Source organism: Manis pentadactyla, chromosome 16 (genome assembly GCF_030020395.1).
Source record: "Manis pentadactyla isolate mManPen7 chromosome 16, mManPen7.hap1, whole genome shotgun sequence".
Taxonomy (NCBI): Eukaryota; Metazoa; Chordata; class Mammalia; order Pholidota; family Manidae; genus Manis; species Manis pentadactyla.
Genome location: NC_080034.1, coordinates 75,143,175 through 75,166,186, shown reverse-complemented (window position 1 = coordinate 75,166,186; position 23,012 = coordinate 75,143,175). Strand labels below are relative to the sequence as shown.

The 23,012-nt window shown below is 41.6% G+C and overlaps 1 protein-coding gene across 3 annotated transcripts in view; it reads left to right on the top strand.

Annotated features, from left to right (window-relative positions):
* Positions 1 to 23,012, top strand: part of CDKAL1 (CDK5 regulatory subunit associated protein 1 like 1) — a 615,335-nt gene that overhangs the window by 195,696 nt on the left and 396,627 nt on the right. For all 3 annotated transcript variants that reach the window (XM_057494166.1, XM_057494167.1, XM_057494165.1), the window contains one exon: positions 16,272 to 16,392. In XM_057494166.1, coding sequence (XP_057350149.1) covers positions 16,272 to 16,392 — 121 coding nt within the window. The remainder of the gene's footprint in view (positions 1 to 16,271; positions 16,393 to 23,012) is intronic.

Sequence of the window (23,012 nt, the reverse complement as noted above, 5' to 3'; positions counted from 1 at the left end):
TTGTGTCGCAATGTCACAGAAGGCCCGGCATCTCTGTGTCGGGTATATCAGGGAGGCTTCCACAGAAGAGTTCTGGCTTGAGTGGATTTTGTGGCGAGATTGTGACTGGATTTAACTGTGAGTCTACAGCAGGAGATGGGTGAAGGTGATGTTGACAGAGATGTTCTCTGGCAGGCTGGTTGGACAGTGGAGAGGCTGATGACTTAGATCTTAGAAGCACAACAAGAATTCCAGAGAGGGGAGAAATGATTTTGGTAGGTGCCCTTTGTTTGCAGTGGGGAAGCCAGGCTAGAAAGGGGCAAGGTGACTCATCTGAGATCTTGTGACGGATCTGGGCCTGCCAGTGAACTTATGTTCTCCAGTTGCTATTTCTATTGCCAGCACTTCACATAGTGTGAATTAGTGAGACAGTGTGACTGCGAGCACGTAACTAGCTGTTGGTGGCTCTTCAGAAGGTTCCTATTCTGAGGCTCAGTTTTCTAAATTTTAAGTGGAGTGGATTAAACGGGTGAGACTTTTGAGATATCCAGGGTGTGCCGCGGGATCAGTTCATGTTAGCGTTCATTTCTCATACGCCCTCGGGACCTAGATGGCTGGGGCTGGCAGACAGACCTTTGCTGGGAGTGACCTCTCCTCTCAGTCCGCCCGTGGGTGCCGTGCCTCTGGGGTTGTTTTTCTCGTCCGAGCGCGTACCTGCAGTGGTAGCCTGTCAGCCACCAAGTTAGTGTGTGACCCGTTAGAGGGATCTTAATGATCTTCTACCCCCTTCCGCCGTTTTATGCCATTGATTCCCTACGCACACCTTTCTCCAGCCCCCGCTCGATGTTTTTGGTGGTTCGCCGGCTGAGTCACCTCGTCTTGGGGCCCTGCCGAAGCCTGCCCTTCTGGAGCCACCGCGCGCCCATGTCCCCTCGCTGTGCACCCGTGGGTCCGCCGGGTGACCGCCTCCGCGGGGTCCTGCTGTCCGGCGTCCGGTCGGGCTGCGAAGCTCAGAGGCGGGGGTGCCCCGCCGCTGTCCCCTTCCCTGCGCATCCTGCTCAGCTGCTTCCGGGCCCCGCGCCGTCAGGTAGCCCTCTCTGCTCGCCTCTGTCTAGGTTCCTGTAAGCTGTGCCCCTCCTTTGAATGTTCAGGCTGGGGGAGGAAACAGCACCCCACTGTTGCTTGCCTGAGAGTATTGTATTGTCTCTCCTTTGTTTTCTTTACCTTGCCAAGCTTGAGTGAATAGGCCCTTTATTAAAATCTCTTCAGTCACACAGTGTGCATCTGCTTTGCTGGGACCTGACGGATAAATGCTCTGCGGAGAGACCCGGCTGTTCCCGGAAGGGCCACGTGGGACACAGCCTGGCAGGAGGGTTCGGCCGTGACTGTCCTGCCGCCACGTTTGGTTCTATTGGGCTCTCCCGTGTGTTTCCTCGAAGGGGGTTTGGACAGAGCCTCAGCCGCAGCTGCTTTGCATTCTTGCTTCTTACGTTAAACCAAGTAATACCTAAAAAAATATTGATAAGGTACAGTTATGCTGAGAGCACTTAAATCTATTGTAATTACCATAAAACCATACACAACATAGATACCATTTGTATCTATTTTGATTGGAACAAAATGGAAAATTTCAAGTTACTCTGAATGAATCCTCACAGTTGCAGCAGAAAATTACACCCGTTTATAGTATTTGCTTTAGGTCAAACCATATAACAAAAATTTTAGGATTTGCTTCTGTGTCATCTTGATAATTTAACAAGATGTGTAATAATCTAGGGAAGGAGTACAGTGTTTAGAGGATTTGCATTCCTTTCTTTCATTTAAAAGTACTCACATGATCGTAGTTGTGGTGGGTATGCTCACTGAAACTTTTTTTCTTTTTTGGTATAAAAGCTCTGTAGGGAATGTAAATCTGTATTTCTTATGATATGTGTACATGAAGTCCTCTAAACCAGAAAATCTATTTAAAAAATTATTTTCTTTGTAAAAGATATTCTAATTGGATAATTTTAAGACACATGATTGCAAATAAATATTGCCTGTTGAAATTAGGATGTTTTTGCTATTAAGTCATGTTTCTTCCCTAGTCAGCCTCTAATAAAAGAGGCCTCTGTGGTCATTACCGTGTTGCTGGCATTTCATTCACTTGGATTCCAAACGCTCCCCGCCCCACCGCGCTGGTGTGAGACCCTCCCGATGTGGTACATCCTGCAAGCTGATTGACTTCCGCCTCCCCTGACTTCTCAGGCACTGGTGTGACCTTGGGTTACACGTTGCTGAATTCCCAGGCTACTTCACCAGATAGCTCTTCCTTATTTAACACATTCCTGCAAATCTACTCTGTCACAATTATTATTTTGCATTTTTCAGAGTGTAAACTCTTTGTAAATTGAGACTGGAAGGCAGAGCCATAACAGGTGTGGTCTTACCCATGAGAACCAGGCGTAACCTCCCTGCAGAGGTCAGTGGGGATTGACTTGAGGATGTCTTCCTCAAGTTGTGAGCAAGTGAATTGAATGTGGAAGTGAGAACGGTACATCTGAGACGATACTGAATCATACAAGCACATCTGCCCTTTCACTATTTGCTTTTCAATAAAATAATTTTATTGACTTTCAGAATATGCTTTAAAAGGACACTTTCACATATCCTCCCATCATGTATAATCTCTGATACAGTTACTGTTGTCTGTATATAGTGGGGAAATTGGCCACTGGTTTTACATACGGGGAATACTTTACAGTTTCATTGGTGTAATTCAATAGGTACCCAATGCTATCTTCTAATAACCAAAGGATCGAGGCATTTATTGATGTTATTTATTTAGTTTTTTTCCAGTGTGCCTGTCTGTTTTATGTGCCATGTTAGTATGTGATTACAGTTCGGTGAATGTTGCATTTTTCCACCTAAATGTGTTACTTTGTCTTGCTGTCTTTTCCTTTCCCTCCTTGGGTTTCCCCAGCTTATCAACTGGATTCTGACTTTACTTGTCTTCTGTACTTCTATGCGCATTATCTCTAGGATGAATTTTTTTTTATTCATTGTAGCTCTTTTAGATAGAATTTTTCGAATCACAGTAGTTTTAGAAATAAGAATAGAGAAATTTCTTTTCTTTCCAAACAGCGAAGTTCTACCATAGGATTTTAGGTTGATGATTCACATCAGTTTTTCTAGAGTGGGTGGTTTAGAGTAATGGCTTGAGAGGACTGTCTGCTAGAGAAACCAGCATGTCTTGTCTATTTCTATAGCTTCATTAGTTATTAGTCCGGTTTCTAGCCACACACATGCTGAGCAGCCCAGTATTATTTATTTGCTACAAAATATCCAATAGATTCTCTTGAGTTTTCTTCATAGGCTATAAATGGTCATGTTTACTGTTTTGTTTGGCTTTTAAGTAAAACTAGTTCAGTAACTTTGTTTTTCTATTATTTTCAAGCCATTAAAGCTTTTAAAACTTTTAAGACTCCAATGAATTTTTAAATGTGCCCCCTCCATGTGGGTTCTGATGCTTCATGATAGCTTCAGAATTGTTCTTTGTGTTTTTGGTTAGTCTCAGATTAATTACACTGCTTTAGTATGATCAACACTTACATTTCTGTTTCTATTTAAAGATGCATTTTCTTAAGATTTGAAACTTTTATTTTATTATAAATGTTATATATGAAGACTTGAGTGTTTCATTAACTTGATTTCTTCATTCTGGGGTGGTAGGAGGGGGAGGGTACATGGTGTTAATAGTTTGTAACTAAGCTGATGATCTTACTTCAGTTTTCACATAATACACTGTTATAATGGTTCACTGAATTTGATTGTTAAAAACAAGGAAAGGAAATTACTTTAAGCTTGAACCTCTCAAGCTTCCCGTGAACCAACCCTTTTGTTAGTGGTCCCACTGATCTGTCTGGTAAAGTAGCCCCTTCCTTCCTTGTTTAAATATTAACAAGGATTTGCCTACTGTGAAAATTAGGTTTACATGTTAACTCTTGCAAATCTTTGTTGTTTTTTTAAACACAGGAAGGCCAATGGCCCTCCTTTACTTGAGCCTGTGTGGTGTCCCCCCTTCTCACTCAGAGCGGAGGGCAAATTGGTGCAAAGACCAGTGGGAGTCGGTGCGAGCCGGCTCACCCCCAGCATCACTGATGTCTCTCCCGCAGCGCTTCTCCCTCCCAGTTCTCTCTTGGCCGAACTGGTCGTCTTGGTATTTCTTGTTTTCCCCAGTTTTAATTGATAAATAGTTGCCATATATCGCATAGAAGTTTAAGATGTATAGTACAATGGTTTGGTTTACATATATTGTGAAATGTTAACCATTATTAAGTTCAGCAAACATCCATCTTCTCTTACAGATACAATAAAAAGAAAAGAAAGGAGAAAAGAATAAGGGGGACAAATTGTTCTTGTGATGAGAACCCGTGGGACCCCACTCTGTTGACAGCTGTGCTGTGCAGCGCGGGGCCATGTTGGCTGCAGCCCTCCTGTTGTACTTTCCAGCCCTAGAACTTACTTATCTTTTAACTGGACTTTGCACCTCTTGACCACCTTCCTTTGGTTCCCTCTACCCTCTTCCTCGTCCCAACCTCTGGTAACAAGTCTGGCCTCTTTTTCTGTGAGTTTTTTGTTTGTTTGTTTGTTTGTTTTGTTTAGATTCCACGTGTAAGTGAGGACATACAGTATTTTGTCTTTCTCTATTTCGTTAGCATAATGCCTTCAAGGTCCGTCCATGTTGTCACAGATGGCAGGATCTCTGTGCTTCCTACATGGCCGATAGTGTCCTGGTGCACGTGTGTGCCCCTCATCCGCAGCCACTTCATCCTCTCACCCACCAGGCACAGCAGGGCACACTGAGGTCGCCTCGGTGTCTTGGCTGCTGTGGCACTGCTCCAGGGAGCACGGTGCAGTGAGCCCACCCCCAGGCTCTAGGACTCGCTCAGGACTGTCTTGTTCTTGAATAGATGCTAGTTCTCGTGATGGGTGCAAAGTCAGGACTGGCCTATGTCACCATCTTGGTGATGTCACCTCTCTGGCAAATCTTGACGTTACCTTGGAAGGTGGCTTGAAGGCGAGACTGCAAGTTTTATTGAATTGTCTAAAAGTGTATTACTGTAGTCTAGGCTTTTGTGAAAACTTAATGTAAGATAGTTTCTAAAGTTTGAACATCCTGATTTTCCTGTCTGTATATTAATCATTTTTATTTTAGGTAAAAGACACCAAGTAGATCAGTTATTCCTGCTTTGAGGCTTTTATAGATAACATGAAAACTAATATAAATTCAAAAAATTTTAATATACTTAAGAACCTTATTCCTCACATGATGTACCTTCATTATAACTAACTTTTAAGAGAAGTGGCACATGGTACATGCTTTTATACTCTGTGCATAAAATGTATCTGGAAAAGTTTTAACCTTCATTTAGAGAATATGGTATGTTCTTTAGTAAAGAATTAGTAAAATATAGTGAGTAAAATTTAGTTAGGACTAAAAGGCTAGAGAAAAATAATACTAACAGCTTTGTTACATTTTTCAAATACAGTTGAGGTTGTAGCTTAATTGTGGTATTTTCTGTTTTGGTTTGACTGTTCTTAATACAACAGTAAATTGTGTTTGTAAATCTTTAGTACTGTATATATTAGCTTCCTAAAAAAAAAAAAAGAAATATACAAGGGAAACCAGAACATGTTAGAGGTGCAATATCTACATCTTTCACTTTGCTATTATCATCCTTGAAAAATGTATTTTAAAATATTTTATTATCATAAAGTCATGTATTATACCATAGCCCCCCAAAATTGGTAGCATAGTGTAATTTGATGGCTCAGATATGAATAGACAAGAAATTCAACTCTGATTTTCTCTTTTTCTTGAAAATTTTAACAACTAGAAAAACTTAGCTGTGGGATTTATTAGATGATGCCACGGACTTTTCCTTAGAAAACCTAGTATTAGTCATTGGTGTAGAGAAAGGATACTTGATTGCTTTTAGCGTTTTGTTTCTTATGTTTGGAGATGCACATCTTTTCCTTGAACATTCCTTCTGTAACTGTGTACAAAGCATACAGCATATAGTTACTTCTGAGACTTGGACAATAAGTAAAATTTCATTTACTTACCAGTTTGAGGGAGAAGAAAAAACTCATTTTCAGAATCTCCAGTTAGAATCAACTGTGGTTGGATTTTTAAGTAAGTTTATCAGTCCTACCATTTTATAATAAAGCAGACGTTTTATTGAGTAATTCAAATGTCTTTGTAAAAGAGGTAGTGATTGAAATGCCCTTATAAGAGATGGCTTCTAACACATTAAATCGTATTGGAACCGGGACAGTTCCAGCGCACCCTTTGTCTGAGCGGCACCCGGTCTGCTGCCGGGCCAGCATCCCGGGCTGCGTGGGGCCTCCTGCGCCCTCCGTCCCCTGGGCTGGCGGCCGGGGGCGCGGCGGGGACGCGGGCCTGAGGTGCTGGTGTTTGTCCGCCCCCAACGCTAAGCTTCCGGCCGGTCCCTAGGGCGCAGGGGTGGCATTCCGGACGGCCACTCCTCGCAGAGGGGACAGGAGCCCGGCTGGCGGCCCTCGCGTCCTGATGGCGGCGCGGCGGGTGGCACTGCGCCCCTCCGCCCTGCTTAGAGGGAGGCGCGGCCCCTGTGCGGCCCCGTCGTCTTGGGGGCCTCGGGGGGAGCACCCCATCCCCCGGCCTGCTGTTCCCCCTGGAGGAAGCTGCCCCGGCCTCGGGATGGGTAGGTGTGCGGAGGCTAGGGAGGCCCGGGCAGGTGGGAGAGGCTTGGGGGGGCCGCGGAGGTGGGGGGAGGCCAGGGGGAGCTGGGAGGCTGGGGATTCCCGGGGGGCTGGGTGAGGCTGGGGGGTGGCGGAGAGGCCACAGAGGCCGGGAGTCGACGGAGGCTGGGGGGGCCGGGCCGCGCTCCCCACTCACCCGTGGTGTCTGGGGCGTCAGATCAGCACTGGGCGTGACCCGAGATCGGTGTCACTGTATGTGTCGTAAAAAATCATTCACAAATTTGATCGTCATTATCAGTGCGTTTGGGACCTACTTCTGTGTCCTTCAAAACCTTAAAAACCGTATTTGAACATTTTGAAAGCCTTGCCTTGTATTCTGTATATTCTGTATATTCTGTCCTCAGCCCTGTAGGTCGTGACAGCGTCACAGCCGCCCAGTGAGGGCGGCGCGCGTGTCCCCGGGCGGCCTCCGTGCCCGGCCTCTGTGCGCGTCCCGCCTTCTCCCCGGGGGCCCCGGCACTGCTGGCGGCGCGGCTGGGCCGCCGTGTCCTGTCCTCTGGAACCTAGTCCCCTAAGCCCGTGTCTCTGCACCTGTCGGGCTGCTCACCTGGGCCGAGGGAGGTGAGAAGGCGAGACCCGCGGGGTGTCACCTCCGCGCCTGCCGCTGCGCCCCCGCCTCTCCCTCCCACTCGTGTCCTCCGGTACGTGTTTGCTCCTTCACGGTCCTTCCTTCTTCTTTGATCTTTTCCCCCTCTCCTTCCTCTCCGATTTATTTATCAGTTTATTTTGCACCAGAACCCATTTTTTTGGTAAGGAGTTAGTAAAGTTTTGTTTCATTAAAAAATATTTTTGAATTGAATATTTCAGTGTTACCGTACTATGAAGGTGCTTGATTTAGGATGTGAGCAGCAGTGTTCCCTAACTGTAAGCAACCAGGAAAAAGCTGACCTGACCAATTAAAGCTTAGGTCATGGAAATCCCTCCGTATTTTTAAAAGGATATGGCTTATGTTTTAGATCCTGGTTTTGTGTTTAGGCCAGTAAGTCTTGAAGCTGTGACCAGGAGGATTCTGATGTCAATAACTTTCTGTTTGTAACACATTTCATAACCAACTTTAATTGTAATTTCTTTAAATTGCATTTAAAAAGGATCAGTCTTTTGATTAGAACTAAGAATACAGCTCAAGCCTATGTAATTTCTACTTCGTAAACTAGAAGCCTTTTCATTTTTGAAGGTGTGGTTTTTCACAGTGGGGCTCCTTCATACCAAGTCTTAATAAACCTTTTCAGTGAAATCTGGTTTTGGCAATAGTCTCTTAACCAGATTGTTTTTATGAAGTGGAAAATGAACAGCAATCAGGAATTTTAGCACAGAACTGGGCTTTTTGTGTTAGCAGTATTGTGTTCAACTGTGCTGTGAAATACACGCAACCATGTGCGTGAACTGCCCTGCTCATCAGCTCCCTTGCCAGTGTCTGGTGGAGGGGGGCAGGGTGGATGTGGTCTTCAGGCTGCCAACACCGCATCCGTTCTGCAGCCCACAGGTCAAGGAGCCGTTACAATTTTCAAGACTTAGTATTTAAGGAATACATTTCATAAGACTATAGCTGCCATAGATAGTGATTCCTCTGAGGGATCTGGGAGCAGCAAATTGAAAACCTCTGGCAAGGATCCATCATTCTAGACGCCATTAAGAACATTTGTGGTTCATGGGAAAAAGTCAAAGTGTCAGCATTAATGGGTTTGGAAGAAGTTGATTCCAGTGACTTTGGGGGGTTCAGACTTCAGTGGGGGGAGCGACGGCAGATGTGCAACCAGTGGGAGAACTGGAGTTAGAGGTGGGGCTGAGTTGCTGAATCTCTGGATGAAACCTGAGCAGACGAGGAGCTGCTTCTGGTGGACGAGCACGGACGGTGGTTTCTGCTCCTGGTGGAGGCTGTGGAGATTGTTCAGATGACAGGAGAGGATTTAGAACATTACACGAGCTTATCAGCTGGTGAAGCAGGGGCAGGCTTTGAGAGAATTAACTGACATTTTGGAAGAAGTCCTATTGTGGGTGAAATGCTGTCAAACAGCATCACCTGCTACTCAAAACTGTTCGTGAAAGGAAGAGTCAATTGATGTGGTAAGTGTCGTTGTTGTATGTTTTAAGAAACTGCCACAGCCACCCTTCAGCAGGCAAGCACCCTGATCAGCCAGCAGCATCAACGTCGAGGCAGGACCCTCTGCCAGAAAGAAGATTAGGCTTATAAAAGCTCTGGTGATGGTTAACAATTTTTTAGTGATAAAGCATTATTTAATAAAGGTATGGACATTATTTTTTATCCATAATGCTATTGCACATTTAAGAGACTACAGTATAGTATAAACATAACTTTTATATGCACTGGGACCAAAAATTTCTTTTGACTCACTTTATTGCAGGCGTCTGGAATTGAAGCCACAGTATCTCTGAGGTATGCCTGTGTTTTCCAAATATGTGGCATTGTAAAATGGTAGGGTATCATTATATCAGAAGATGTAACTAGATATGATAGAGGCAAACAGAACAGAAAATCATAAAAAATTAATCTTGGAAAGAGTTTTCACAAATAATGTAAACATCACCTTTCCCTCCCTAAATAGGACTGAGAAATTGAAATTCATTCCTTTTTTTCTAGCACTTTCCTTTCTTCGAGGTAGAAGTGGTCTGCTTCCTCTTGAGTACTTCCACACATGTCTGACCCCAGGTGCTCCGGGGACTTGGGCTCCCAAGGACCTTACTTCTCATTTGGTTTCTTTCTTCCTCCAGTAGTTATTTCTGCTGAATATAAAATCATCTATGTATGTGTTCTCAATATTCAATTTGATGTGATTAAATTTACTTAAGTGAGACTTGATGGCCACAGTTCATTTACTCTTTTTTAACGTTGTGCTTGAATTTTCTGCCCGTCTCCTCCTCGCCTCTGCCCTCTGCATCGTGTCGTGTTGCTTTTCTGGAGATTTTCCAGCAGGCTGCCCCGGAGCTCGGCGTTCAGACGGGCCTCTGATGTGCAGTTAATAGGACTGCGTCCGTGCAAAGTGGGAGCACCTGGTGAGGGGTCAGGAAAGCTGGGCACGAGGCTCTCTGGTGCTGGAGGTGGGTGGTCACATTGTAAGGGAACAATGCACGGCCTTTAAAATTAGGTGTAATGAGTGAAGTATTAAAGGAAAGTCTGGCTGTTTATAGAGCCTTTAAAAGAAAAAATAACTAAAGTGGAAAAAATACCCAGCATGGGTGGTTCTGTGTCACTTGGTAATATTCTAAAGCTCATTTGTTTAACGCCTGTGAGCTTTGAGAACCGGAAGACGGAAGATTTGTTTATGTGTCGAATTATAATTAATGAATTACGTTTTGTAGGTAGTCCTGCTTCCCTCACCCAGTTAGTGGAAGTGCTGTATTGCAGAGGCTGGTTCTTTTCCATTTGCGAGTGACCATCATGACTGGTGTCCTGACACGCTGATGGGCTGGGCTGCCCAGTACACGCAGGGCGATGTTTCCCCTCAGCGTTGGGAGTGGTCAGCGTGGTCGGCATGGTGGGATTTGGGAAATATTTTTCTGCTTTTGAAGATCCATAAACAACACTGACTATTGATTCAAATAGTATAGTGATTATTCTGTAAAACAGGCATGTGCTTTTATTTTCTACATAGATTTTCAGTGTTATGAACTCACAAAAATGCATATAGTAGTAAATTATATAAAAAGGACTAGCTTTTGGTTCAAAACTTTGTAATAAATAATGATTTTAGCTAATATAGCATTTACTAACATTCTTTAGTGGGTTAGATCAAATGTAAGGACCAGCAAAGAGCCAGGGTTTTGTAGCTGGTTTGTAAGTAACTGCTGAGAGTCTCAGGCTTACAATTAAATTTGGCTTTAACAGGTCTGAATTTTATGTGGCACTTTTAAGTAACAGCTTATAGAGGTAATTATTAAAGGTTAATAAACCCACTGAGACAGATTTGACCATTATTTAGAGGAGACAGTGTGCATTTACATTTAAAATGGAAAAGATAAGAGATCTGAAATAAAGCACGTGAGTACGTACGTCCCTTTCTCCGTATAAGGCAGTCTTCCTTTTTCATCCTGTATTAAGATTGCATATCTCTGTTTTAACGACTTCACATGTTTATCACTGTGTCCTCGGTGGTCGCGTGTTGTTATCAGTTGACCTGATCACACTGAGCATCAGTCTTCCCAGGTGTTCCTGAGAACGCCCCCTCCTTTAACTTCCTGTTACATGTGACTGGAGTGATGTAACAATGGCTATTTTCCCTCTCTTTTTCATTCAGACTCTGTTGTCCTGATTTCTTGTTTTCCTCTTTCTCGTCAAGCTGGGCCCAAAGGGTGGCAGTGCCACAGAGTAACGTGGTGCTCGTGGAGCAGCCCTTTTGCATCACAGTGCTGGGTATCGCGTGGCGGGATGGGACCAGCACGGACACCATGTGTGGTTGCTCTTGTGCGTGGCCTTTGCTTCGTGGTCCTACAGTGTGTTAATTTTTAGTGTAAATTTGCTGCAAAGATTTCCTTTTTGCCTTTTAACATCTTTATTCCCTCAGTATGTTTCCCTATTTGTAAGTCCTTATATTCTGTCCTTTTCTTCCTAAAGATACGCCTTCTTTAAATACTCCTTCAGTTTATTTTTTTATTCTGTCAAATTTCTGTTTGCTTTAGGTGGTAACAGCACTGGTAACTGCCCATATAATACGTACTGATTTACAGTATATGTTTTTACTTTATGGTCTATACACAGAGTTAATTTGAATCAGCAATTCTGTTTGCAAAAAGATTTTTGAAAGAGATGGTATGTAAAAAAAGTTTTATTCTCCTAGTTCATCTTTTAAAAAATAATTGTTCTGTGGTCGAATTTCCTTCCTTTCATTGTTGGCCGGATATAATGAGGGACTTTTACGTTATTTCCTACTCTGTCTTTAGTGCACTGTATTTTTCAATTAAAAAAGAAACCCAGACTACAGTGAGGTTTGCCACTCTTTAATGAATCATTGGATTGGAAAATAACTCATTATATCATCAGGCAGAGGTATGTTCCTCTATTTGCATGTAGATAGTGAAGATGAATAATTTATCAAATGTCATTAGTGCAGGCTGCATATTACTGAGTCTCAGCAGGACATAATGAAATTTGTCTCATGCTAGTATGAAAAGAGTGTGTCTTTGCAGAGTCATTACTGAACTGCTGGCATCTCTCAGAGAACTATTATGTTATCATGCCAGTCCGGCTCATCTCTTCATTAACTGGACTTCTGATCGAAGAGTTCAGTGGATCTCAGAAGTCTGTGAAATCTGTTAGTCCAAATGCTTGCTTCACTCTAGCTTTGTTTCTGCATAGAATAAGAATTCCCAGAACGAATGAAGTGCTTCATGTTTCTTCTTAAAGTACTGAGTGCAGAAAGGCCATGGCTAGTGATTTTATTCTGGCCGTGAAAAGCTGTCTGTAGAGGAGATGTTTAAGTGGGGTTATCTTTCTGAAATGAGTGGCAGTGAACCGTGTGTAATTGCTTAGCATCTTTTAACTGCATTAGTTATGCATTTCAAGCAATAATTGTGAATAATTGCTTTAAAGAAGTTGGCTTTGATTTCCTTGTGGCATGATTGTGTGAGAAGGTCAACAGATTCTACAAGCTGGACAAATGGTTGAAAACCAACAATTTTAGCACTCTTGAAATTGACTAATAGCATTCAGCAAACTAAGTATTTTATTTGTGAAAAAATATTACCTTTGGGTTAAGAGCGCCTTGAGTCTGTGGTGTTTGTGCCTGGGGCTCCCATTTTCCTCCCTTTCTCCGAGCCCCCCACTCTGTGTGTGGGCTGGGCTGTTCAACCAGGGTGGGGAAGCCTGTAATCCCAGGCAGCTCAGTTGATGTGGAAATTTTGGTGCCAGGTGACAAGGAGGGTCTATGGCTCAATCCACCATGCGCTGTTGGCCTGTGTGGTGCACAGAGTGGGTGGGGACTAGCCAAGGCTTTAACAGGGACTTCAGGCAGGTGAGGCAGTGATAGGAAGCCTGGCAAGTCTCCAGAGAAATGGAGTGGGCCCGAGCCCCCTTTCTGCCTGCCTGCGCCTGCATGCACATCTTGAGAAGGTAGGCGAGGACTCAGGAATGCCCGGGAGAAAATAGGAGGTGGGGCAGATGTGAAAATGGCCCTGACTTGGACTGCCCTCACCGGCTCACACACAGACTCATCAGCAGGTAGTGGAAATCTTACTGGTTAAAGGTATTTAGATAAATGTGTGGCCTGTCTTTGCTGAACAAAAAGCTATGCAGATATAATAGAGTTGATCCTGGGAAGTCATGCTTGGGGGGAAATACCTACCAAGAAACTAAGCAAGGCCATCAGTGACCATTCAGCATAGAGAAACTTCATAGATTTAGTCCAGGTAAGAGACTAAACAAAATGACAGCAACCCTTGGTGGTTGTGGAGGATCTGAATTGAGAGTTGCTACAGTATATTATTTAAAATGTCCAGTATTCAATAGAATATTACGATACCTGTAAAGAAGCTGAGTTTAACCACATCCAAGGGGAAAAGCAGTCTCTGCAGATTGTCTTTCAGTGACCACAGGTGCTGGATTCAGCCGAGACTGCCCTATACTAAGTAAAACCATGTTAAAACAACTTAAGGAAGGAATGGTGAATGATGTGGATACAGAATTATAAAAAGAAATTATAAAAAAGAATTAATGGGAAATCTGGAATTGAAATGTACAATAACTGAAATGAAATTTTCATTAGATGGGCTTCGTTATAGATTGGAGGTAGCAGAAGAAAAAAATTAGTAAAATGACATAGAAATTGTCTAAGAACAGAAAAGAATTGAAGGGCCCCAAAGACTTGTAGGACATCTGGTGCACAACAGGTGTGTCATGGGGGTCACAGAAGGAGAGGATACTGAAAAAGTGCCAAAGGTTTTTTTTTTTAAGAAATAGATGGAAAACTTCCCAAACTTGGTGAAAAAATGTTATGGATCCAAAATGCCACGTGAATTCATGTATGAAAATCACAGAGACCCACACCTAGACACATCACTGTCAAAGTATTGAAAGACAGAAAATCTTGAAAGCATAAAGAAAAAGTGACACATTATGTATAGGGGAACAACAATAAAATTAATACTCATCAGAAGGAATGGAGATCAAAGGCAGTGGAATGATTATTCAATGCTCAAAGTAGAAAACTGTCAAATAATAGTTCTATATCCAGCAATGATATCCTTCGCAGATGAAGCAAAATAAAAATATTCCCAAATAAATAATTTGTTGCTAGCAGACTTCCTTTACAAGAAATACTAAGGAACTTCTTCAGGCAGAAAGAAGTGATACCAAATGATAACTTGAAATCTCAGGAGAAACACAGAGTGCTAGAAATGGTAATTATATGGGTCGATGTAAAATACTCTTTTCTTTTCACTCTTTTTAAAAAATAATTTAATTGCATTAAACAATTATAGCACTGTATTTTTGGGTTTACAAAGCTATATGTTAATATGTGTGACACCAATAGCACAAAGAAGGAGGAGGGAAAGGAAATGGCACTTCAGTGGAATATTCATATGCAGCAAATAAACTGAGATCCTTACTATTCACAAAAAGTAACAAAGTGAAACCTAGCCCTAAAACAGAAAACAATAAAACTCCTAGAAGAAAATGTAGCACAAATCTTTGTGCTCTTGGGCTAAGCAGAGTTCTTAGATACAGCAGCAAAAGGATGATTTATGAAAGAAAAAATTGATAAAGTGAACTTCATTAAATAAAAAAAAATTTACTTTTCAAAAGATAGCATGTCTAAGTGAAACTATAAGCTACGAACTGAGAAAAAAGGTTTACAAATCATATCTGATAAAGATCTTATAAGCAGAATATATGAAGAATTCTTTCAATTCAATATTAAGACAAATATTCCAATTGAAATATTGTCAAAATACTGGAGTAGACGTTTGTATTAGTGAGGGTTCTCCAGGACAGCAGAAGCAATAGGATGTGTCTGTGTTTATAAAGAGATGTGGGGTAAGGGGCTGGCTTACACATTTACAGAGGCCAAGAATCTGAAGATCTGCAGTTGGGAAGCCGAAGGCCCAGGAGCACTGATGTGCAGTTCCAGTCCAAGTCCAAAGGCCTGAGCATCAGGAGAGCTGTCGGTGTAAGTCCAGGTCTGCGGCTGGGCAGGCGGGGGATGCCAGAAGAGCTTCTCTCTCATTCTCTAGTCTGAAAGCAGGAAAGCACTACAGACCCTGCTCAGCATTGGCCAGAAGTTTTCTTCCTCAGCTACTTTTCTCTAATGATCCCATGAAAAGGTGTTTGGCATCATCAGTCATTATGGGAATGATATTCATTCAAGCCACAGTAATATGCCACTACACACCCACTAGAATATTGTCAAGGAAAAGGTACAGTATGAGGTCTTTGCAGCAGTGTGGATAAACTCAAACCCTCATACCTGGCAGGATATAAATGGTACCACTACTTTGGAAAAACAGTTGTTTCTTACAAAGTTAAATATAAATTTACCACGTGACTTACCAATCCCATTCCTAGGGATCTATCCAAGAGAAATGAAGACATGTCCACACAAAAACATGTATATGAATATTCATAGAAGCATTATCATAATAGATATCAGGAACAATCCAGATGTCCATCAGCTGGTCAACAAAATGGTGTATTTGGTATGGGAGCAGAGATGGACTATAAATAAGCTTGAGGGAATTTTGGGGGTGATGGAAATGTTCTAAAACTGGGTTTTTGTGATGATTGCACAACTATATACATTTATTTAAAATCATTGAATTGTCTACTCGTAGTGGGTGAATTTAAGAGGATGTGAATCAATGGAATTATAAAAATAAAATGTATATGTTACCGTATTACATGTGTATAGCAAGTGACAAACAAAATAATAATTAGGGAATCTTAAGGGGATGGGAATTCTTTGTACTATTCTTCCATCTTTTCTATAGCTCTACAATTAATTCTGAATTTCAAAATTATAAAACTTTTAGTGATATCTATGGTCTGATTCTTGTTCATCATGTTTTCTAAAATAAGTCAAGAAACTTTTGTTTTCTTAAAAATACACACTAAAATGTCATCTTACCTCAGCATTTTTATTCTTACGTGATTTGCTGTTTGCTTTGAGCACATAATCTGCTTTTCTGTATTTTCCCCTGTAGTGTAAGTAGGTGGTAGGCCTGTGTGCATGTGCTGTACCTATGTATCATACATGTATTTGGTCTGTGCTAGGGAGCATTCATATCTTGGGGAATGTCATTCTGAGGATATTTCTGTTTCATCTGTGCGAGAGAATTATGCAGATATTATAAGTAAAGCAGTTTTGCTTGCAGGACGCAAACACAGCTGTTGCCTGCTGGCAGTATTTCTTAGGTTCAGTGATCACATCTTCTCTAAGTTATTTTTTTTTCCATGAAAGAAAAAGTTGAGTGTAAATATTAAAACATTTGTTGAAAGCAGTAAATTTGAGGGAAGTTGTGTGACTCCTGCTAATGTGTATCATATGCTTTACTTGTAGGTCATTCTGTGAGACTCCTGGGTCAGAAAAAGGGTAATGGAAAGCGGCTGGGGGGAGCACGACTGGATCTGCCCAAGATCAGGAAGAATCCACTGATCGAGATAATTTCCATCAATACTGGGTAAGCTTCCCTCAAAACTTACTCATAAAATACTCAGTATACTCCATGAATTTGGTTTTTTCCCTGATGTGTAACAAAGAAAAGTAGTTGAACATTTTATTGGGGAAAAAAAATCATAAAGCTCTCAGGCACATAAGTATAGTTCCCCAGAATGTTCCCTGCATACAAATTATACTTTCGTTTGCAGCAGAGTTTTATATCTTTGATTAATACTATTCTAACTTCTCCTTTTTGGTAATAAACTGGATTTCATTTCCAGCTATGCCCTTAGTTAACATCTTATTTAAAGAGTATTTCATTCTGTGTAATAGTTAAAGCACTCATCATCTTTGACTATTTTTTAAAAAGAGTTATAGTAAATATTGCCCAAGATACCAACCATGTTTTGATTATTAACTATATGAAAAACATTTAAAAAATGTCACTCTTATAAGCATTAAACTGCAAGTAAGCATCAAAACTGAATATTAAGTGCTCTTAATTTCCATGTCTTAATCTGAAGTGTTTCTGCCTGATTAAAACTGTTGGTATACTCATTCATACTTGGTTTTATTTGCATTTATTGAACTTGATTCCTTTAAATTATGACTCCCATCCCAAAAAGTCACTTATCTCCCACTTTATATTATTATAATCTGAAAGTTGATGAAGCCCAAGGCTCCTTATTCCTTAAAGCACTTCTGATTTCATCTTTCCTCTTTCTGAGAATTGTCCCCCGTGTGTGCTCTGCCCCCTCCGTGCAGAGCCAGCGAGTGTGCTGCCCCTGCGCCGGCGTCTGCTCCCTTTCTAAGCCAGTGCCTTTGTTTTTCCTGCACTGTTGCCTCGTCAGTGGTCTCCAATCTTACACCTTCAGGTTGGTACTTCACGCTGCTGCCAAGCACTTTGGGAAGGCTGAAGAAGTCTTTGGTTTTCCCCAAAAAACCTCATGGGAAGACTTTCACTTGACTCAGTGAATTTGTCCTGAACCCGTGTCTGACCTTCAGTTTTGAAGATTCAGGATCCTGGACTCATCAGTCTCATAGACTAGGGATTAGATCAGAATGTAACAGTGAGAAATGTAGTTATCACCTTGACTGGAGGATCTCATCTCCCTCTCGAGCCTGAGCCAAACATAAGATGAGGATGTTGGTCAGTCCCTCTTTTTCAGTGAAAATGAACCTTCCTAAAGATGTTGCAATTAAAAAAAAAAACTCCTGCATGAAATTGCAGCATGCCTTCATTTTCTCTCCTCCACATGTGCCTGCTTTTCCTCTGTGACCCTTCTTAGCCTTGAAACCTACATGAGTTCTTGGGTACTTGGCTTCCTTCCCTCGTGGGCAAGTAATCAGCTCCATGGCGGCAGAGGGCTTGGACTCTCTTGTTTACTGTTGTATCCTTAGTATACAGGAATGTACATGGTGGAGATTTAATAAACATTTACTTAATGAATGGGTCATTGACTTATGTAATTTGAAATTTTAATGGGGTTTTGCAAGGTTCCTTCCACAGTGCCGATTGCCTTGCCAGCCAACTGGACAATAATGCGTGGAGTTTGGCTAAGTGTCCTTTCTCCTGAGCAGTGTGCCAGTGGGGGCAAAGTCAAAATGTTGCTGAGAATCTCTCTTTTTGAACACTCAGAATTGAGCAGCCTGTTTTTGACTGAACACATTTCTTAAGCAAGTCAGTATTCTGGAGTCTGCCAAGTGTTACTATGTTAGGATCCATGTCATCTTTTCAAGGTGACTTTGCAGCTGCCCATGACCTCTTGAGCGTTGCTTCTCACGGTCTGTTCTCAAAGGTGCTTTGTTCTTCTAGATTCCACGGGCTGCTGCTCCATCTTGTCGCTGCCCACCTCACACTGCACCATTCTGTCATACTGGGCTACTTGACGTTCTCAAGCGCGGGGTCCCGCTGTGCCTTGAGTCTGGCTTCTGTGTGCTCCCAGGCCCCCCGGGCCCGTGGCCCTTGCGGGTAGCGATCCGGCTCCTTGCAGCCAGGTGCTCCTCCCTTCTGTGACTGGGCTACGTGCATCTCCTCCCACTGTGCATTTAGAGCATCTCGATAGTGGTGCTTCCCCGACTGTGTGATTTGTATTTTCCACTTAAACCATAAACTTCCTGGCTTCTGAAAGTATTTCAGTTGTCACTATATTATTGTCACTGAGTTCATTGTCTAGTACAAAGTGAGTCCTCAATAAATATTTGTGAATAAATGCTTTTTAAGAGTCATATAGTTAAAAAAAATTGCTTTAGGTTGCCATTCTAAATAGCATTAAGTTAAATTTTTTCATGTGTATTATTTGAATTTCCCTTCTTTTCGATTTAGTGTTTCTTAAAATGAGGCAGCACCTAAAATGAGCCTTTTAAAGCCCACTGGGTATTTGCTACACTCTCTCAAAGTATAGAATCGATCCTTAGTAAATGAGCAAATGACATTTTTAATATTCAGATTATTCATTCGATGCTTTCTGCATTGAGGTCAGATGTTCTGACCTTCTCTGACTACCAGGCATTTTCCTGAATCAGCGGCACCCTTATGATTGGCTCTCGGACGAAAGTGTCTCCGTGAGGTTTTGTCCACAGTATCACTCTTAACATCTCAGCTTGGATTTTATTTTATTTTTTATTTCTGATGGAGTATGTTGCCTTTTTTCACTTACACTGAAATGTTTTAAAAGAGTTATACCCATAAATATATCTTTAAAGAGAAAAATCATCCTTCCCATCAAAATCATGACACTTTTCAAAGTTTTATTGCTTTCAAATTAAATATAGACACATAAATTTCATATAAATTTTATATTTTTCATTTAGGAAAAGGAAATTTTTCATAAAAATTTCATTAGGAAATTTCAAATTAAATATAGACACATAAATTTCATATAAATTTTATATTTTTCATTTAGGAAAAGAATTTGCATTTGCAGTAAGTTTTATTATATGTATTACTAAATTATTGGAGTCACCATTAGACTCAACAACGTTGTTATGCTTTGTTACATTTCTGACTTAAAATGTAAAAAGAACACATTAGTTGCTTTGGCTAATGAAGTTGAAAATTTAGGTCGTGCTAGATTTTGGGTGAGCTGAGAGGGTTATTTGGTCATACTGCAAATAATAAGAGTACCGTTTATTTCTTAAATAACATTTATCTTTTCCCTTTATATCTTCTCTTAATTTTATGTTCAACTATTCCTCTTTATTTGTCTGCTATATTGAGTATATAACTTGTAGTCCACTTGGTCCATCGTTCCACTTCATGGTGCTGGACTTGTTCTCTGAGCTGAGCTTCATGAGGTCAGCTGCCTCTTGTCTAATGTGGCTCTTACTTCTGGACTGTCCCTGGTGTGCTGACGACTCCCTGTAGCGGCCACGTGATAGGCGTTTGTCTGGTAGGTGATAAAACATCGCTAAGGACCATGTAAGTTGTTTATGAAGAAGGTAATTTTGTCCATGTTGTCTGGAATTTCCAGGATATGTAGGAAAAGTGGGATAAACTGTCTTTGGTGTGAAGGATCTAATTGCCCCCAGGATGAGAAATTACACTTAATTCAGTCGGCAAAGAAAAAGGAGAGCCATCTGGGTTTGGAGCAGAGGCGAGGAATAATCAGAGCGGCGTTAGGAAGGCAGTGCTGGTACGAGGTTGTAATGTGGGTTGGTGTTGGGAGATAAATACCCGGGACTGTGTAGGAGACTCTTCCAGTCACCTGGCCAGGAAGGACTGAGTGCCTCAGCGGGAGTTTGGGGAATGGCAGCAAGGATGGCAGAAGTGTGTAACGGGTTTAACCATGGATTTTGAAGTTTTCCAAGAACGATCAGAAACAAAGGGCCGTAAGAAAGCTTTAATTAGAAAGGTGAGAGCAAATGGGGTCACTGAGGGTGAGTAGTCAATGCCTATGTACAGGAAATGGGAGGAGAGAGAGGAATCATTAATGAGGGGGATGTAGTTGGAGGTGAAGCTTTTATGAATTTGCAATGTCATGCTATCAGTTGCTTCAGACCAATTAATGGAAATAATGCTGGGAACCTGGTTAGAGATTAGTTAAGATTTGCTACAGGAAAATTACTCTTTGTTGGGGCTTGTTTAGAAGCGGAGGGGTTACATATTAGAAATATGTTGACAGTAGAAACTGTCTAAACAGGTTTATGTGCATAGTTAGAAAGGTAAGCATTGGAAAGGGAGGGGGACTGTGTGCGTTTCCGTAGAGGCAGGAGGAAAAGGTGCAGATGTAAGTGTAGAACTTACTGGTCCATTTTCCTTGAGGGACCAATTTAATGTAGAGAAAATTCCTTCATGCTGTCAGGCAAATGGAAGGCAGTGTTCATGGAACTATGTCCCTTCATGTTTTAGTATAACACCATTTTTTGATGACACTGACTTGAGATACAGCCTTCACTGGACTGGGATCACTGTCCCCCCCGTCCCCCCAGATTTGTCAGTGTGCTTCCCCCGCCCACCCCCTTCCTCCCTTTGCTCATGGTGGTCAGCTGTTACTCTGCCCTATGTATTTTCTATAACCTGGAAGCTAGCTCATGTTAGATTCTAATTAAATATTTGCCAGACATAATCTAGTTTCTGAGGTAAAGATATGAAATTCAAAGATTCATGCCAGAGTATTTAATTCCTCTCATTAAGTTAGTGGAGTGATGTCATAGTTCTGAAGCACAGCCGAGTAGGGTATGTGTGGTTATTTATGTAGATTTGGAAAAGTATCAACCAAGTGCTGTGGTCAGTATAATAAAGATTCAGCATGTTCATAAACAAGAGAAGTGAGCTGAGGTTAAAAAGCTCAGTTTTTGTCAGGTGACTGACTGCATTTGTGTGATTGTCTTATTTTTCCTGGTAGAAGATTGGAGTGTGGAGGCAGAAAGTATGGGGTGATGTAGGGGACAAAAAGTAAAAAAATTGGAAACTGGGCCAGAAAGAAAATCTGTGCTTTATTTTGCCTTCCCTGTCACTATTAAAGGCATCATTTTTGACAATCCCTTGGCGATTTTTGTTCTTTTAAATTCAGGAGTCAATGCCGCCCGGCAGTTCTGTGCGTCAGGTCGTTTGCAGACACTGCGGTCAGCTCGTTCCTAGGAGGGGATGGTCCTCCCGGCAGAACTCCTCTTAGGAGGTACTGCCGGAGCTGTATTACTCTACTGGGACTTTCTCTTTTAAATGTTGCCTTGTCTTGTTATTTGCCATCTGTCAGACGTAAAATGATGGTGTATGGGTCCATTGAAGGGGAATATAATTTTCTTTGAGATTACATAGTTGAATGTATTATCATTTTTTAAAGTAACGTCTTAGCTCTGGGGAGTCAACCTGACTCCTGTGCTTTCACTTTCTCTCTGTAATGTCCAGAGTTTATCATTCCAGTCCCAGTGGGAGCTGTCTAGGTGCTCTGTAAATATCTAAGTGAATTAATGAAAGACCAAGAAATGTGAATTTACTTCACATAAGTGAAGTTGTTTTTAGAGCAACATAATAACTACTAAAAACATTTTGTTGTCTTTCTGGTTATGATGATTAAAACATGAAACAGTTGTTAACTTGATGTAATCACAATACCTCTGAAAATAAAATTATTATGTACTTAACCATGTTACCAGGTATTGTGGTAGGTATTATATATATACAAAGGTAAACATTTCCCAAGTCAACAGGTGACTAACACTGAAATAATCCAAAATATGAAGCTGAAACACAGAGTTAATGGGGAAGATTTGAGCCCTGTTCTGTTCTGTACTCTGGGGGATGCTTTTAGGGCCCAGCGTGACAGTCTTTATAGAGGTGAGGGTGCACAGCAGCAACTCCTGTGACCTCTGAACTGAGAACCGTGACGTACTCAGTGTCCTGCAGCTGCCCCTCTGTGAGGTGCAGTGGCCACAACAAAGTAAAAAGTTCTTCTTGACTTTTGCCATCAAATGACTATTGCCATTGTCAGCACATGTGGGAAGTGTTAGTCTAAAATGCTGTCTTCTTAGGTTACTCTCCTATTAAATTACATTCTGTTAAAAAAGCATAGAGGTATTTGGTCAGAAGTGCTCTTAAAAAGCTTGAATTAGGTTCCAAAGAGATCCTGTTAGAAGTTTGAATATACATTACAGCACAGTTATACTAGGGTTAATGTTTTTAATATTGTGGGAGGATAAATTCTGGGACATCTTTAATCTCTTGGAAATGACTACATATTTTAGTATCTTCAGTAATGATTTATTGAGTCCTTATATCTTAGCATGGTGTCTAGAAATAACACATTCTTATTTTTAGAGTTCATGATAGACTTGTTCATGTATCTTGATGATACAAACCATGGCCCTATTTTGGACCTGCTCTCTTGGGAAATAGCTCTTTCAGCCTGGGTGTCCCCCCCCCAGAGACAGCTGTCGGAAGGTCACGACACCTTTCTGCAGGAGGCAGTGTCTCAAGATAAAATATTTTCCAAGAAGAAGTTAGCAGACGTCATAGTCATTCACTTACTTAAAACTTAAGGGCTGATATCACTTCTTTATATATTGGTCATTGATGAGTGAGCTTGACATAAGCCAGTTGTGTCCTGTGCTCTTAGGATAGACAACAGTAGCTATGCATGGGGATTAGTTGCTTCCGTATGACTCAGCCGTTGGGTTGTAATGAAAGCAAGTCCCAGACCA